The sequence below is a fragment of the Capsella rubella genome, unplaced genomic scaffold (genome assembly GCF_000375325.1).
Source record: "Capsella rubella cultivar Monte Gargano unplaced genomic scaffold, Caprub1_0 scaffold_4, whole genome shotgun sequence".
Lineage (NCBI taxonomy): Eukaryota > Viridiplantae > Streptophyta > Magnoliopsida > Brassicales > Brassicaceae > Capsella > Capsella rubella.
This window is the reverse complement of record NW_006238920.1, coordinates 4023363-4040237: the sequence shown is the minus strand read 5'-3', so window position 1 is coordinate 4040237 and position 16875 is coordinate 4023363. Positions and strand designations below refer to the sequence as shown.

At 36.9% G+C, this 16875-nt stretch overlaps 2 protein-coding genes across 2 annotated transcripts; both read left to right on the top strand.

Annotated features, from left to right (window-relative positions):
- The first annotated feature begins 5511 nt into the window (after positions 1–5511).
- LOC17888077 (uroporphyrinogen-III synthase, chloroplastic) lies at positions 5512–8669 on the top strand. Its single transcript, XM_006294588.2, has 9 exons — positions 5512–5827; positions 6048–6135; positions 6344–6410; positions 6735–6853; positions 7268–7363; positions 7792–7847; positions 7953–8038; positions 8169–8303; positions 8438–8669. Exons 1-9 carry the CDS (start codon positions 5606–5608, stop codon positions 8496–8498), a joined length of 930 nt encoding a protein of 309 aa, XP_006294650.1. The 5' UTR covers positions 5512–5605; the 3' UTR covers positions 8499–8669.
- Positions 8670–11698: 3029 nt separating this feature from the next.
- Positions 11699–12940, top strand: LOC17888752. Its single transcript, XM_006296128.2, has one exon. It carries the CDS (start codon positions 11786–11788, stop codon positions 12740–12742), a length of 957 nt encoding a protein of 318 aa, XP_006296190.1. The 5' UTR covers positions 11699–11785; the 3' UTR covers positions 12743–12940.
- The last annotated feature ends 3935 nt before the right edge of the window (positions 12941–16875 follow it).

Sequence of the window (16875 nt, the reverse complement as noted above, 5' to 3'; positions counted from 1 at the left end):
CAGCTGGTGCGCAAAGCCTGACTCCGACACCGCTACCGTGTTTGGAAGAGGCCCCGTCGACATGTAATGTCCACGGACCTTCGTCTCCGTGTTCAGTGCTGGCAATTGGTAGCTCGATTAGGAAATCTGCGAGTACCTGTGATTTGGCGGCAGTTCGGGCTCGGAATTCCAAGTCATACTCGCTAAGCTCGATCGCCCATTTCGCCATCCGTCCAGACTGGCTCGGGCTATGAAGTATAGTTTGTAACGGCTGCAAAGTTAGAATCACAATCGTGTGAGATTGAAAATATAGCCGAAGCTTCCTGTCCGAGGTGACCACAGCCAGAGCCAACTTCTCCATCATAGGGTAACGAACTTCAGCCCCCGTGAACGTCTTGCTTATGTAGAAATCCGGTCTCTGCTCGCCCCTTTCTTCCCTTACTAGCACCCAGCTCACGGCGTGCTCGGACACTGCTCCATACAAAAACAGGGGTTCCCCGAGTTCGGGCTTGGCTAAAACGGGGGGTTAGATAAATACTGCTTGAGTTGCCTGAACGCTTCCTCGCACTGATCATCCCACCGAAAGTTCTTGTTGCCCTTTCGGAGGAGTTCGAAAAAAGGTAAACATTTATCTGTGGACCTCGAGATGAATCTGTTTAGAGCCGCTATTCTCCCATTCAGGCGCTGAACTTCGCGGAGATTTCGTGGTGAAGTCATTGACAGAAAAGCCTTTATCTGCCTAGGATTTGCCTCAATCCCTCTTTCGGTCACAATATAACCTAGAAACTCTCCCGAAGGAACCGCGAACGTGCATTTGGTTGGGTTCAACTTCATGCCGAATTTGTTGAGGATCGCAAAACAATCCTCGAGATGCCCGACGTGCTGGCTGGAGTCCATCGACTTTACCAACATGTCGTCGATGTACACTTCCATCGTTTTTCCCAACAGTTCAGCGAACATCCTGTTCACCAACCGTTGGTAGGTAGCCCCAGCGTTCTTTAGCCCGAAAGGCATCACTTTGTAGCAAAAAGTCCCCCGATCCGTGATAAAAGACGTCTTTTCTTGGTCATCGGGGTGCATCATGATTTGGTTGTAACCCGAAAAAGCATCCATAAACGTCAGCAGCTCGTGCCCCGAAGTGGATTCCACCAACCGGTCGATGTGCGGGAGGGGGAAACTATCCTTCGGGCAAGCTTTGTTCAGGTCGGTGAAATCAACGCAGACCCGCGACTTGCCATTCTTTCTTGACTACCACTGTGTTTGCCAGCCATTCCGGGTACTGGACTTTCCATATAAGGCCAGCCTCGAGCAGTCGGTCCACTTCAGCGTTCACCACTTCGGCCCGTTCCTTTCCCAACTTTCTACGCTTCTGCCGAACTGGCTTGAAAGTGGGGTTGACACTGAGTTCGTGAGATATCACGTCGGTGCTAATACCTGTCATTTCCTTCACCTCCCATGCGAAAGTTGACATATTCCTTCGCAAGAACCTTATCAACTCTCCCTGACCTCTGGGGGCAAGCCTGCCCCAATTTTTACTTTCTGCTCGGGAAACAACTCATTAAACTGGATCTCTTCGTAGAGGTCGCCGTTCATCCTACTCTTCATCGGGTTCTTGGCGACCTCGAGCTGTGGTTGCTATTGGATCAAGAGCTTGTGCCCAGCCAGATAGAAGCTCCTGGACATACGCTGGCTACCCACTATCTCGCGGACTCCGTTAGGCGTTGTAAATTTGACACACTAGTGGTAGGTAGACGGGACCGCCTTCATCTGATACAACTACGGAGTCCCTAAAATAGCGTTGTACGCCGCTGGTCGGTCGAAAACGGTGAACTTTACCATCTTGGACACTCCTTGCGCAGCGACCGGAAGGGTTATAGTTCCCAAGGACATCGAGGTTTCGCTGGTGAACGATAATAACGGAGCCGGGAGTCCGACGATGTGGCTCTTGTCTATGCCCATCCTTGTGAGAGTATCCAAAAAAATTAGATCTACCGAACTCCCCGTATCGACCAGCATCCTGCACACTTCGTGGTTCGCTACATCCAATGTAATGACCAGCGCGTCATCGTGGGGGGAGTCGAGGTTCTCTGTCTCCTCTTCCGAGAAAGATATCTCGGGGTAGACTTCGCGCGTCTTTTGTCTCTTTGGGGCCGATTCGTTTAACTTCCTCTGATGGTCCTTAATGGCCCTGATAAAATTCCGAAATATTCTGGACCCGCCCATGATCACGTCGATGCGCTTCTTTGTCCCCTGAGGGATTTCTTCGATAAGTGCCTTCGGTTTTTTAGCCGGAGGGAGCTCCTCCTCTTCGGGAACTGCCTCAGCTACGAGCTAAATTGCATTATGTGCTTGATCGAGCTCGTCGATTGTTATATCTGGCATCCCCCCGTTCATGAACCTTTCAGCGAGTAAATGCATGAGTTTTTTGCAGTTCCGGGTCGCGTGCCCAGCTACCTTATGGACTTCGCAAAAAGAATCGTCCTCCTTCTCTTCCCGGGTCCATTTATTGCTTGGTAAGGCCCCATTTCTACCTCGCGGCCCGAACCCTTGCTTCGATGGGGCGCCCTTAGGACCCCCCCCTCTGGTGGTCCACCGCGAAGGAAGCTGGTCCTGGCCTTTGTCCCTGCCCGCTTCGTTTACCTCCCTGGTCGAAGCTTGGTTTGGGGGCTACTTTATATTTTTTGGCGAGTGCGGCTTTCTCCTCCTCGGCTACGATCCAGTTCGATGCCCGATGAAAGGCGTCCTGGATACTGGAGGGGCGGTTAACCGTCAACTCTTCCCTGAGTCGAGACACTTGCCACAAACCGTTTTTAAGGGCGGACAGCGCCGCTGAATCGGAGAGTCCGGGAATCTGAACCATTATTTCTTTAAACTTGGTGATGTTAGACCGAAGTGAATCGTTAGGACCTTAGCTCAAGTTCCATAACTGAGCGTCGGTCACTCCTACTCATATGAAGCTCGAATATTGCTTCACGAACGTAGTGGAGAGCTGGGTGAAGCTGTCAATCGTCCCTTCCTGAGATGAGGCAAACCACAGGAGCGTTGGCCCGGCAAATGTCTCGGCGAAGAGCTTACAATACCCTGCATCCTCCTCTTGAGGCTCGAAGTCCACCCTTCCTACCGTAAGGAGGAAAGTGTGGAGGTGAACTTTAGGGTCACCTTTTCCTTCGTAGCTGAGAAATTTAACTTTTCGCGCATCCTTGATGCGCATCATAGAGATTCTACGCGAGAACGGAGTCCGCTTCGATTCTTCGATAACTCGATCGATATCAGGAGCGGAGCTCGTCGCATGGTGGACCTTTGACTGCATGGCCCGGATCTCATTCTGGAGGAATGAGATCTCCGGATTGGGCACGGTCGCCGCCCTGTGCTGGGTTGGCGTGCGGATATGGCCGGGCGTGGAGTTCCTACTCGTGGGAGGTGCTAGCGTCGACAGACCAGCCTCTCTTGGCTGGTTTTCCGCTGAGTTCGCAGCGGCTGGGGGAACTGGTCGCCCGTCCCCCGGTGACGCTGCCGGTAACCCTCCACCAAAATCGAGCATACGGGATCTGCGGAGCGTGGTGCTGACGGACGTCCCTTCCACCAGCGCGTCTAATTGGGCTGCGTAAGCGTTGTGCGCGTTGGACAGCTCGGAGGCGGTTTCGGACAAGGCGGCCACCGGAGCGGTGGACCGCTCTTCGAATCCTCCGAGCTTCTCCGAGAGCGCAGCTGTAGCTGACTGCTGCTGTTCTGTTCTCCCGGATAAATCCTGCAACAACTTCTGAATAGAACTGAGGGTTACCTGACTATCGTCGCTTGACATTTCGCTAGACTGAGGACAGAAGGTCGGAAACGAGGAATCAGTGGGTTAGGAAATAAGTGTCCCCACAGACGGCGCCAAAATGTGGGAGCTGGAATCCACGAACTGGAAACGTAGTGAACTCGAGTGGGCTCCTAATTCCCTGTCCGAACTCGTAAGTAGGATTGCGAAATGACTGAGAGAAATTTGCTTATCTTTATTTAGTATAGTTTTGCCAAAAGAAAAATCCGACCCTTTACACGTTGTTTTTCCCCCTACTTATACTACTTTAGCAAGCATTAAACATACAGCGAACTCCGCTCCGCGAATCGCGCCATTCTCATTAAAGCACCGCTTGACCCGCTGATAGCCCGTTTCGATTCCCCTTTCAAACCCTTGGTTCCTACTGGACTTCGCCTGACGGGCTGGGCAGTTCCGATAATGGGTCGTCGCCAACGGGCCTAAACGGAATGGGCTGTTAGCCCGGAACGTCAGTTCCGGTACCCACACATAGTTAGATTACTTCCAATCACTAACGTTGTCTACAAAGAGGCGTTTCAGAAATTTGATTACAATCAAGCCCTACAATCATGCTTTTTTAGTTAATATTTTTCCTTACAATTACAAATCACGAACATATTATGATATGGGAAATTAAATATGGCTTTGAGTAAATGATTAACTTGGGGAGGTATTATATAGATAAACTTAGAAAGAGGATATCATAGGACGATTCTAGCAATATAAGGCAAGAAGTTAATTTATGATCACATATTTCGGCATCTACTGCACACAAATCTATCGTTTACTTTTTGAATACCACTAAGGATACCCATTAGCAATATAATCTTTAATCTCATATGTGTTCAGGAAAAACTTAAACGAAAGCCCAATAGCAAGGTTTGTATTTCAAACGTGTGTATCCAAATTCTGTTCTCGGGTCGTTATTGAGAACGCTAAACCGAGCCGGAAAGGTTAATATCTCATTTAACCTTAATGAAATAGTTTGCTAAGGTCATATTTGAAGGACATGTTACGTAATAAACCCTTGATCGAAAGTGGTAAAAACAAAAGGCTGCAAAAATAATGAGATAGATAAAAAAAAACAGAATTAAAAACAATTGTCTTGAAAATTATTGGTTAAATGATTATATTTTCAAGGGAAAGGATTACGACATGCAAGCATTGATTAGAAGAGCAATAGAAGATGAAGAGGAATGGAGATTGAGTAAGGAAAGGCAACCCCAACAAATCCAAATGCAAAGACCAGAATCACAAAGGACTAAATGGAACCCTCCACCTCATGGCTGGGTGAAATGTAATACTAACGGTGCATCGAATCTAGAACATGAAAAATGTGGTCTAGGCTGGATTCTCAGAAACCATGATAAGGAGGTGCTATGGATTGTTGCAAGGGCTCTGCCTAGAGTAAAGACAGTGCCGGAGGTTGAGATGGAAGGCCTTAAGATGGGCAATGCTCTCATGATAAGACTAAACTACCGGAAGGTAATATTCGAAACAGACTCTCAACAACTTGTGTCACTGGTCAGAGATGAAACAAAGAAGTGCCAACTAAGCCCCATTATCAGTGATATCAAGCATCTGCTCCAGCAGTTTGAACAGAAAAAAAATTGTTTTTAATCGAGTCGCGGCCAGAATTGCAAAGGAGTCTATTTTGTGTTCAAATTATGATTCCTGTTTGTATTCTATCGTGCCAAGTTGGGCTAAAGCCTTTGTGGAAGTAGACAATGTAAAATTATCTTTGGAAAATGCAAATTTCACTCATACAGAAATATCCTAATCACAAAAGACCTAAAAGACCAGAAACAACATCTCTCTCCCTCTCTAATGGCGTTGCTGCTCCTTCCTCACTCTTCTCTTCTATCTTCTTTTCATTCTTCGCACATCCGATCTCCTAGAAAAGTAGTTCTCCCGTCTCCTTCCCCAATTCGAAATTCAATTTCCCCATCAATCTCTTCATCTTCTTCCTCCGTTACATCATCCAATTCGATCCCACAGGTCGTTGTAACCCGAGAACGAGGCAAGAACAAACAAATAATCAAAGCCCTTGTATGCATTTCTTGACCCTTCTCGCCAAAACCAACCAAAGTTGCAATTTTTTTTTTGAACTTTAAAACTTATATAATGTAGCTATAGGCTAATTTCAAGAATCTGGTTTACTCTGCCTCATTGAACAATATGAAACTTTTTTATGCAAATTAGTTGTTTTTTTCATGTAATCTGATCATATGATGATGTTTTTTGAATTTGTGTATTATTGAGTATGTAGGAGAAACATGGGATATCTTCATTAGAGCTTCCATTGATTCAACATGCTGAGGGACCTGATTTTCATCGGCTTGCTTCTATATTGAGTGGTGATTTCTGATGTAGCTATAAGAATTCATATGCTTATGTCTTATTGCTGTGTTATTGCTTAATGAATGGTTTTGAATGCCTATGTGTACTCAGTACTCAGTTTTCAAGATTGTTGTTATGATTGAGAAAAGGCTTCATAATTGTATTGTGGTGTAGATTTTGGTGTTATGATGGGTAGTTCTGACTTTTTTCGTTTTATGTTGCTAGATAAGAGCTTTGATTGGATTATTATTACATCTCCAGAAGCAGGTTCTGTTTTTCTTGAGGCATGGAAGTAAGCCCTGGTTCTTATTTCTGTGAATTTTGAACTGATTTAGTCAGCTATGTGTTGTCAAAAAATGCAATGAGTTGGTCTCTAATCTTAATCAGTTACTTCGAACAAAGTTAGTTAATATGCAATGTTTTGGTAGTGACCGTGTACTGTAATCCTAGAGTTGTCATTGTTATAGTTATTGATTGGTAATGTGACTAGTCTAGTTTTTATTTAGGTATTTAAATATATGTGCCTTCATGCATATTTCTGACACAACTGTGTAAAAAACGAGGTTAATATTAGAAATGATGGACAATTTGTGTCCTATTTTCCTGTTTTCCTTAGAGCAGCTAGCTCCCCAAAAGTCCAAGTAGGTGTAGTAGGAGCTGGAACAGCCAGGGTATTTGAAGAGGCAAGACAATTGACAGAAGGATTGCTTCATGTTGCCTTTACGCCATCAAAAGGTTTCGTAACTTTCAATTTATATAAAATTTCTTGACACTCCATTTTAGTCTTCATATCTGCAACATGTTCACCTTCAACACGTACATGCCTTCAACATGTACTCATGTATGACGATATCATCGTTATATATGTTTGGTTTGTGAGATTATGGATCATGTGCCTTATAACCCTTGTCATAGTTTGTTTCCGTGAATTATAGAGCATCTAAGATCATATTTAAGTTTATGAGATGATGAATTATCATTGAGCCAAGCTATATATTGTTCTCCGTGACATTCCCTTATCAACGTTCATGTATCTTTTTAATGTGTTTGCATCCATCAAGCCAATATATATATAGGAAATAGATGAGTGGTCGTGCATACAATGTTACAGTATTGGCTGGCTCATTCTCTTTGTTTTCGTTATTTCAGCAACTGGTAAAGTCTTGGCTTCGGAGCTTCCAGTGAAAGTTGGCAAAAGGTCCTCTGTCTTATACCCGGCTTCTCTAAAAGCAGGCAATGATATTGGTGTGTGTTGTTAGGTTTTCTCAATTAAATTGAACTTATTGTGTTGACCACATAGGAAAAAAATATTTAGGACTGAATAATAAAAATAGAACATGTGATTCATATCCTGTACAACTTTATAAGGCTGTTGCATAAGTATTGCATATCCGGAGAAATAGATTAGTAAATTACATTCTTGACTTGGCTATCATGTTCAAAGTGAGAGTATTCCAAAAGTTGAGAAACAATGGTACATTATGCTCTTTCTCTTTCCATGTAGCTGTGTGCTTTAATTCCAGGCATATGAACTAGTAACTAAATCTATGTTGGCTAGAAACATAGGTGAAGATAGCTAAGAGTAAAGTTGGTTTATGTTAATATCGTTGTAGATTCCAAATTCAGTGACTGACCAGCTTTACTCTGCTTCATGTTCGCAATATGAATCGTAGAGGAAGGGTTGTCCAAACGTGGGTTTGAAGTTACCAGGCTGAATACATACACAACAGTAAGCCGTCTTTAAACTTACTAACAAAAGCCCTTATAAAATGTTATTCATTGCATACGTTATTTGTCTTAGCCAGCATTTTTATTTGGGATTCTCACTTTTTAGGTTCCTGTACAAAATGTTGATACGGTACTTCTAAAAGAGGCATTGTCTGCTCCTGTACTTTCGGTAGCTTCACCTTCAGCAATTCGGTACGCACTATTGCAGCTTATCACCAGTCTGTTTTTTTATCACCCGTTATTGGTGCAGCAAACCGTCATTCATATAATCTCTCTAATATGGTCAAGTGGGTTTGGTTCATTGCTTACTTGATTACGACAGGGCCTGGCTGAATCTGATTCAAAACGACGAGCAATGGAGCAATTACGTTGCCTGCATTGGAGAGACAACTGCTTCAGCTGCAAGACGACTAGGATTGAAAAACGTCTACTATCCAGAGAAACCAGGACTTGAAGGGTAATATCTTAATCTTTTCATATGTTGTAACATGTCAACTAGTCTCTGAATTGAGTCCTCTTCTTACATAACTTATCGATGGAGTACTCTCTCGTCATCGGGATTTTCAATGGGTTTGAGTGTGTGTGTTGCAGGTGGGTCGAGAGCATCATGGAAGCTCTAGTTGCTCACGAAGAGTTACACAGAACCAAGTAAATCTAGTAGAAGCAATTAAACCACACTTGTTCCATCCTCTCATAGTGGAGGACTCTAGATAGGGACAGTGTCTGTAATTTATAAGACAAGGTAAAAGAAACCAAAATGATGGTGTTGATTAAAAATTCTCGAGCCCCTTTATATATATAGTGTAGCTTAGTTGCTTTTGTACCGACAAAGTATATAATGATTTGAATACTAACATCATAAGCTATCTAAAAAGCATAAAATTAATTTCTACTTCTTGTAGATGGTTTTTGAAAACCAAATTATTGTTCATATTTAATATCTATAAATACTTTTAATTGACTTCTTGTTAAATTGCTTTCGGAATATTTTTTTTCTTTCAAAATACCACATTTTCAAGTTTTGTTGCCAAAATTAGTACTATTAATTTTATGTTTCAAAAATACCATTAGAATTTTTGGCTTTCCCTAAATATGCCAAATACAAAAAATTGATTGTCAAAAATTAGAATTTAATTTTTTAAATTAAGATATAGTTTTTTAGGAAATAGGGTCTGGTGTTTAGCACTAATGGTTTAATTTGAAAATTTAAAATTTAATTTTAATCTATACTAATATTTTTAAAATATATTTTGCAAAATAACTTTTACTCATGTTTTACAAAAAATTGCATTTTAGAATTTTATTTTTGTTTCACAAAAAGTGTCATTCTATTTTTTCAATGCACCGTTTATATTAACTTTGCCCTTAAATCACTAATTATACTGACAAATCACTAATTATACTCATAAATCACTTACTAAATATAGGCATAGATGTATAGTTTAATGTTTTTTTTTTAGTTTGTGTAAATTTTCTAAAATAATATTTTTCTGAAACAGATAGAGTATTTTGTAGCGGGATTAATATCGATTTGCATAATAGTATTTTATCGGGTGATACAAAATATATAATTTTATATAGGATGAAAAGAATAGTCTATTTTTGCCTAGGTTGCATGGAAACGGAAACGCATATGCGGAAACGAAACGTTTCGGAAACGGGAAACGGGAATTTTTGAAAATTAAGGAATGGAAACGTTTTGGAAACGTATATATATAATTATATATATATATATATATACTAAAATACCAAATATAAAATCCATATTAAAAAAAAAAGAACTTTTGAAAACATAAATACTAAATAGTTAAACAAAACTCTAAAAGATAATACTAAAACGCTCAAATTCAAATGTTTGGACTAGCATCACCATTATCATTTTTATCAAATAAAACAGCTTCTATATCAGATTCGTCTATAGAAAGATCTTCAGACTCAAGTCTCCCAAGATTAGACTCATTTAATGAATCAAGTTGATCACCTCCATCATCCCACATATGATTAGGACCATGATTTATTTATTTTACATCTTTTTTTATTAGAGATAGATATAACCTTTTTTTTAATCACAATATATATCTTATATTTTATATTATTTTAATCTAAAAACGGAAACGAGAGTTTCCATCGAGTTTCCAAATAGAAATTTTTAGGAATCGTGTTTCCATGGATAGTTTCCGAGTTTCCGAGAGTTTCTGTTTCTGAAACGTTTTGGAAACGGGAAACGCAGTTCGAAAAGAGTTTCCATGTAACGTAGATTTTTGCAATCTTGTATTTATGGTCACATATTAACAAAAACAGATTGGTACAAAACTTTGAATCCTTTAGCCACTATCAAAGAGTATCTAGATGGATCGTGTGAAAACAAATTCTAAGTAGACCACAAAAGTCCTCTCGTTTGGTGACTGAATTAAATTTGAATCATATACATTATTTATTAGGACCACTGGTTAAATTGGCCTCGTGATCTTTAAAACTATGCTTTCGTAAGGTCCAACAACCATGTGGTCAATGCCGACTTGGGAATTTTGATTGAAAATTCAAAAGATGAAGTGTGGTCATCACCATACATCATTATAGACTAATCTTTTTTGTACATTAAACAACTTTAATATTTCAGACACATGCGGTCGGGAAAGGCGGCCCTGTCTTGTTTAATGGTTTACTATTCTTATCATTTGGAATATAATTCCAAAACATTAAAAAAAAAAATCTATTTGGTTCCAACTCTCAACTAAGATTTTTTATTTTATGATTTAATGTGTTTTATGTTCATTAGTCTAACTGTCTAACATACGACTTCGAACCGATTGATATAGACACAATCTGTATAAAAGTGTTATTTGCTAACGTACAATAATTTTTTTGTTAAAACTATACTTGGATAGTCTTAACTTGAAGGCTAGAAGAATGTTGGTTCTAATTTTATATATAATAGTTATTGGTATTCTTAAGAAAACTGACATTTTTTCAAAGAAAAATCTTACAAATATATTATTTTTGTTTATTTGTTTTTTATAAATATGCTATTTGGAACACTTCAAAATATCTATATGATATTTTTTTTTGCTAAAATACAAATTTTTTAGTAAATGTTAAGCTTTAAAAAAAAATTGAATCTACAAAAACCCAAATATAGTGAATAAAAAAAATTAATTGCGTTTTTGTAATTTGATAAATGATAAATCCATAAGATATATTGTACAAAAATGGCAAATCTAAAAATTTGCTTAAAAAAATGTGAAACTCATCATTGATTCTAAAAGTTATATTTGGGTTATATTTGTATTGGATTCAGTAAGTTGTTTAGTAATAACATAAAGGAAGATTCATGAAATTATATAAATCTAATCAATACACACAAGAAAATTGTAAAATAATTTAGAGGAAAATGTTTTGCATACATTTTGTAAAACATTCTTTCTTTTTTTGTCGCCAATTTTTTGTAAATTTTTTTTTTATCCGAAAAAAGTAAGGTTATGCTACAAGAAAAATCATCGTACACACTCTTAGAAGATAATCATTCTAAAAAGAAAATATTATAAGACATGCCCAAAGTCTTTTTTTTTTTATTCCTTTACCTTTAGTATCAATCAAAATATTTTAAGGGAAAGAGATTAATTTTGAGGAAGAAACTTCATGGCTTTGGGATAAGGATAGCATATTGAAACAAAATGTATTTGTCTCACTTTTAATAGAGAGGTATATATATACAAACAAAAACTATAAGTCATTACTTAAAAGCTATTAAAAATTTCTTAAAATATTGCAATTATTCATATCGTGCCAAATGTTGTTTTTTAATATTATATGTTTGGTCAGCGAAAACGGTCTAAAGCTCTCTTTCTTTCCTCTCACCTTCCTTCAATGATCCTTTTTAGTTCCCTTCATCTCATTGTTTCTTGAAACCATCTCCGAACTCATTGGATATCAGAAACAATGGAAGTGATGAGTTTGACTGCTCCATCTTCACCAAGACAATTCTCTGGTTGCTTCTTAAGTGCACCAACAAGCCCTAGAAGAATCACAGAGTTCTATAGAGAATTCAACGAGGGGACAGCAAGAAACTTCTCCGACCGTCTTACGGTTCCTTTTGATTGGGAAGAGACTCCGGGAACTCCTAGGAAGATCATCAACGATGAAGAAGATGATATTGTCGATGATTTCGCTTTCGAGATTGGTGAGAAGCTTGAAACGACGTCGCTTTTTGCTGAAGAGCTTTTTGATGGAGGCAAAATCAAACCCTTGAAGCCTCCTCCGTATTTACAATTAGATCATCAGCATCATCATCAGCCTCAGATTGTATCTCCAAGGTCTCCGAGATCACCTATTGCTCACGGTAAAGACATTATTCGCAAAGCTTTTTCTCCAAGAAAGAAACCGGTAGAGGTGGATCCTTTTGAGGTGGCTATGGATAACGCTCGGAACGGTGTAGAAGAAGAAAGAGGGAGAGGGAGACGTCAAAACTCGAACCGTAGAGTCGCCCGATCACTTTCTCCTTTTCGGGTTTCAGCTTATCCATGGGAAGAACAAGAACAAGAACAGAGAGAGGTACAAGAACAGAGGAAAGTGTCTTTGTCTTCTGTTCCGTCCACATCTTCATCAACTTGCGTGTCTTGCAAGTCATCTTCTTCAAGAAAATGGAGGCTAAAGGACTTTCTTCTGTTCCGTAGCGCATCAGAGGGAAGAGCAAGGCATAGTAAAGAATCCGTAAAGACGTTTTCGGGGTTCTTTAGGAAGCAAGAAGACACCAAGAACTCGAGTTCACGAGGAAAAGGGTCTTCACCATCTGTCTCAGCCCATGAGTTCCATTACATGGCTAAGAAAGCACAAACAAAAGATTTGAAGAAGAAGACTTTCTTGCCTTACATGCAAATAGGACGATTCGCCTTCTAAATTAGTTCATCTAAAGCCAAAAGTAAAATAGATTTATTTTTTTGTTCAATTATGTTATGTGAAGGACCAAGTCTCTTCTTCTCTCTTGTATGGTTGATTTGTGTTTGAAAGCCTGTAGAAATGAACATTTCTTGTGTACATTACTTTTCCTATATGCATTACTATGACTCACATTATGTGACTGTCCATCTTGTTACATCTACATATGTTGATTTGGTTCTTAGAAGACATGTCATTTTGTAAATGATGCATCCATTAAAAAGCTATCATTGTTATTTCAAGATTTTCATATAGATTTCAATTTAAACTCGTCCAATCTCTATATAAAAATAGTTGGCTTTCTTGTGTGTCCTGTTTTTGTGTTGGTCTTTAATTCTAGTTCCTTTGCTTTTAAACTGCTCATTCCTTTACATGCTTTACTTGTACAACCTCCTCATAGCTGATCATGGTTAAGGATATTTAAAATATAATTTGGTTTGATCCAGCAGTGGAGTTTTGATAGGTTCATCCACTTAACTTCTTCAATCACACTATTGATATTAAAGGTGTTTTGGATCTCCTATCTTGAAGATGCTTTTTTGGATCGTTCAGATTGCCTCTAACGAATGCTATGTGTTGGAAGATGGTGGTAATGATCAATGGGTTGTGTCACAGTTCTAGAAAGTGTTGTGTCTTGTGCCATTCCTCTAAATGTTACTTTGCAGAAGACACACCTCTGAAGAGAATTTCACATAGAATTAAAGGTTTCGTAATTTATGGCAAGGGCTCGATTATGGAAATGTTGCGAAATGCAAGAAATAAAACAGAGCAAAATATTAGATCACTTTCACTGCTATATGAATGTTTTAAAACCATACCTTCATATAATTGCAAGTGTATGGAAAAGTAGATGTAGCATTTAGGGATCAATCCATGGTAAAAAAAAAGTAAACAATGCATGAGTATGCAAGATATTATCAAATTATATACAAGGTGATTGATTATGATAAAATATCAGCTCAAGGTGACTGATTGAACAAAACAAATTATATATTGTACAACCTCTATAAATTAATAAACACTATAAATTAATAAATTTTGCTGGTCCTCAGTCGGGATAGTTTAAAATTAACCAAACTCGATAAGATAATAAGATAGTATTTTTTTTGAAATTTTCATGTAAAATATATTCCTAATAATATCAAAAACTAATAATCATTGTATATGTATGTATATATATATATATTATATATATATATATACAAGTAGATATAGTAATGTAATGTTTCGTGTTTTTGTAAAAATAAAATTTCTCCTTAAAATCATCTGTATAAAATAATTTTATGTTATATTTTTAAACTGTATTTTTGTAATATAATTCATAACATGTATATAAAAATAACTAAAATATTCTGTATCTTTTCAAACTCAAATTATGAATCATATTTTTTTTAGTTTTATAGGATATTAAAATATAAAAATTGAGGTCATTAATCATAAATTTGAATTTGTGTATATCATTGTATAAGTGAGTTTATCTATAATATTTAAAAATCTAATCTTATTTTTGTAAAATTTTCCCAATTTATATTTGAAAAAAAAATTTAACAACTAAAAATATCACTATAAATTGATAATTATTAATTTGTATAGTAAAATAATAAATATTAACTTATAAAAAAATTATATTATTATAAATTAATAAAATATCATGGTCCCAACATTATTATTTTATAGAGGTTTTACTGTATTAAACAAAACAATTTATTAAGATCCACACAATATGTTAACTCATTTTGATGATTATATAGTGTAATTAGATGAACTTTTTATTTGCTATTAAGAGATCACCAAGCATGAATTACAATTACAAGTCCCATAAATCACCAATATATATATATATATCAATATAATAAAAAATAATATTTTTTCTCATGTAAGGACATATCAACTTTTTATATCACTAAGAGCTGACACATCATTAAAAACTATAACAAATCAAATTATAATAATTAATACCACATAATTATTTTGCTAGTAATAGTTTCACACTCTTTTCCCCTATTTTCATATACTGATTTTTCATCCAAAGTTTTTAGACTTGGATCAGACTACATAGTCTGACCAGTTAAAGCGTGATGATATAGCATTTTTTAGTATATTTTGAGCAAAACTCGACATATATAGTTGAACCAAAATAGTCTGAACAAACATGCATGTTTAAATTGAAACTCGAAAGATTCTTGCTTTTAAGAAGGTTCATAGATATAATATACACAATAATAATGCATAATATGCAAATAACTAGGATAGAGGAGAAGAAGATGAATTGATGATAGAAGAAGGTATATGAAACAAAAGAAAATATTAAAGGTGTTTAATATATTTTAATATATTTTTTTAATATATGTTTTACTAACTAAAATGACTTTAGTTTATATGCACCGCTTTCATATTAATGAATTTTGGCTGACAAAGAAAATAAATAATGGTAAGTTTGTTGCATACGAGCTAATTACATAAACTTGTGCAACTAATGTTCATTTAAATAACTGGACTTTGTTCTCATTGTTTCTTCTTTCTTCTTTTTTTTCTTTTTTTTTTTATGGCTAAAGGATAAGGGAAATTGCAACTCATATACCTAGTTGACTATTTATTTAATAATCTAGCCTTCATAATTCATTAACTGAGTCTTTTTTTTCTAACAATTTTCTTCCTCTTATCCCTCTACAAAGCTACGACATTTTTTCATCTTCTAAAACTTTGGTTTTCATTAAATACAAATTGATTCAGTAGTTGGTACAATAAAAGCAGCTTTTGCATTTTGGTCTGCTCTGCTATTCTTCTCACGAGGAACAAAAGATAAACAAATTTCTGAAGCAAAAGAAAGTTTTTTGTAGCCAAGCTCTATAGCTTATTTAAGGGAAAATTTCACAACAATAGCCTCGGCCATGGGAGGGGAGTAGTCATTTGCAGAAGCAGATCTACCTTGTAGCTCAGATCTGGAGAGATAATCAATAAAGATCCATCCGATTCTTTCGTGTATCCTCGCCAAGCTGCATATGAGAAGCATCTGATGGTATCAACGCTCAAGTCCATCGCCAAGTTTAGCGTAGCTTGCCTTTGGATTTGAATTGGAGTATTTTGAGTAGTCGACCATTCCCGGGCTTGAGAAATAAAATCTTTTAAATCAAGCGTTCAGCGACAGACCTGTTAAGATTATCAGTAGTCGGCCAGTCATTTGGCCACAATTCAAGCGGAGCTTTCGTTGGTTTTTTTGAGCAAGATCTTCTCTCGCCATAAACTTTTTCATTTGGGTCGATCCAACTTTAACGGATAATATGTAAATTATCGCGATAACAGAGTACGTAACATGTTTAGAAATAATGAACATATAATATGAAAGGATAATATGTAAATATTAATTTACCGGATAGTATGTAAATTACCGCGATAACAGGTTATTTAACGTGTTTAAAAATACGTTATCAAATTTTATTAATCACTGATGAACAGTTTTATCGGATTTAGGGTTTGGATTTACAAAAGAATGGTTAGGGTTTAGATTTATAAATAAACAAAAATGTATTTCGGTTTGAGTTTTAAATTATTGGTTAGGGTTTAGTTTTTGTAACTAAACAAAATTATATTTTAGTTTGGGTTGGCAGCATAGTGGTTACGGTTTAGATTTTGTAACTAAACGAAATTATATTTTAGTTTGGGTTGACAAAATAGTTGTTAGGGTTTAGATTTTGTAATTAGACGAAATTATATTTTGGTTTGGGTTGAAAAACTTGTGGTTAGGATTTAGATTTTGTAATTCAACGAAATTATATCTCGGTTAGGGTTGATAAAATAGTGGTTAGGGTTTAGATTTTGTAATTATACAAAATTATATTTCAGTTTGAAGATCATTAGTACATAGATAAAAGGAAATGTAGCTGATAACTTTAAATTTATTGGGACTTTTTATTTAGTAGGCGGTTAGACTATAACTTATCCGGCTAACTTTACATTTATGTAATAATATCTTCTTTATCTACGTCGTCAAAGTCTGCATATGTTGCAAATGTAGTAGTGAGCTTGTAGAGAATCTAAGATACACACGCTGCGTTTGACAATTTTTTTTATTTTTTTTTTAATAATTTTATATA

What these genes read in the sequence shown, in the direction of transcription:
- LOC17888077 (XM_006294588.2), top strand. Translation starts at nt 5,606, where the DNA reads ATGGCGTTGCTGCTCCTTCCTCACTCTTCTCTTCTATCTTCTTTTCAT. An exon ending in TGCCTTTACGCCATCAAAAG is followed by an intron (nt 6,854 to 7,267) that starts GTTTCGTAACTT and finishes TCGTTATTTCAG; the next exon opens with CAACTGGTAAAGTCTTGGCT. An exon ending in GAGAAACCAGGACTTGAAGG is followed by an intron (nt 8,304 to 8,437) that starts GTAATATCTTAA and finishes TGTGTGTTGCAG; the next exon opens with GTGGGTCGAGAGCATCATGG.
- LOC17888752 (XM_006296128.2), top strand. Translation starts at nt 11,786, where the DNA reads ATGGAAGTGATGAGTTTGACTGCTCCATCTTCACCAAGACAATTCTCT.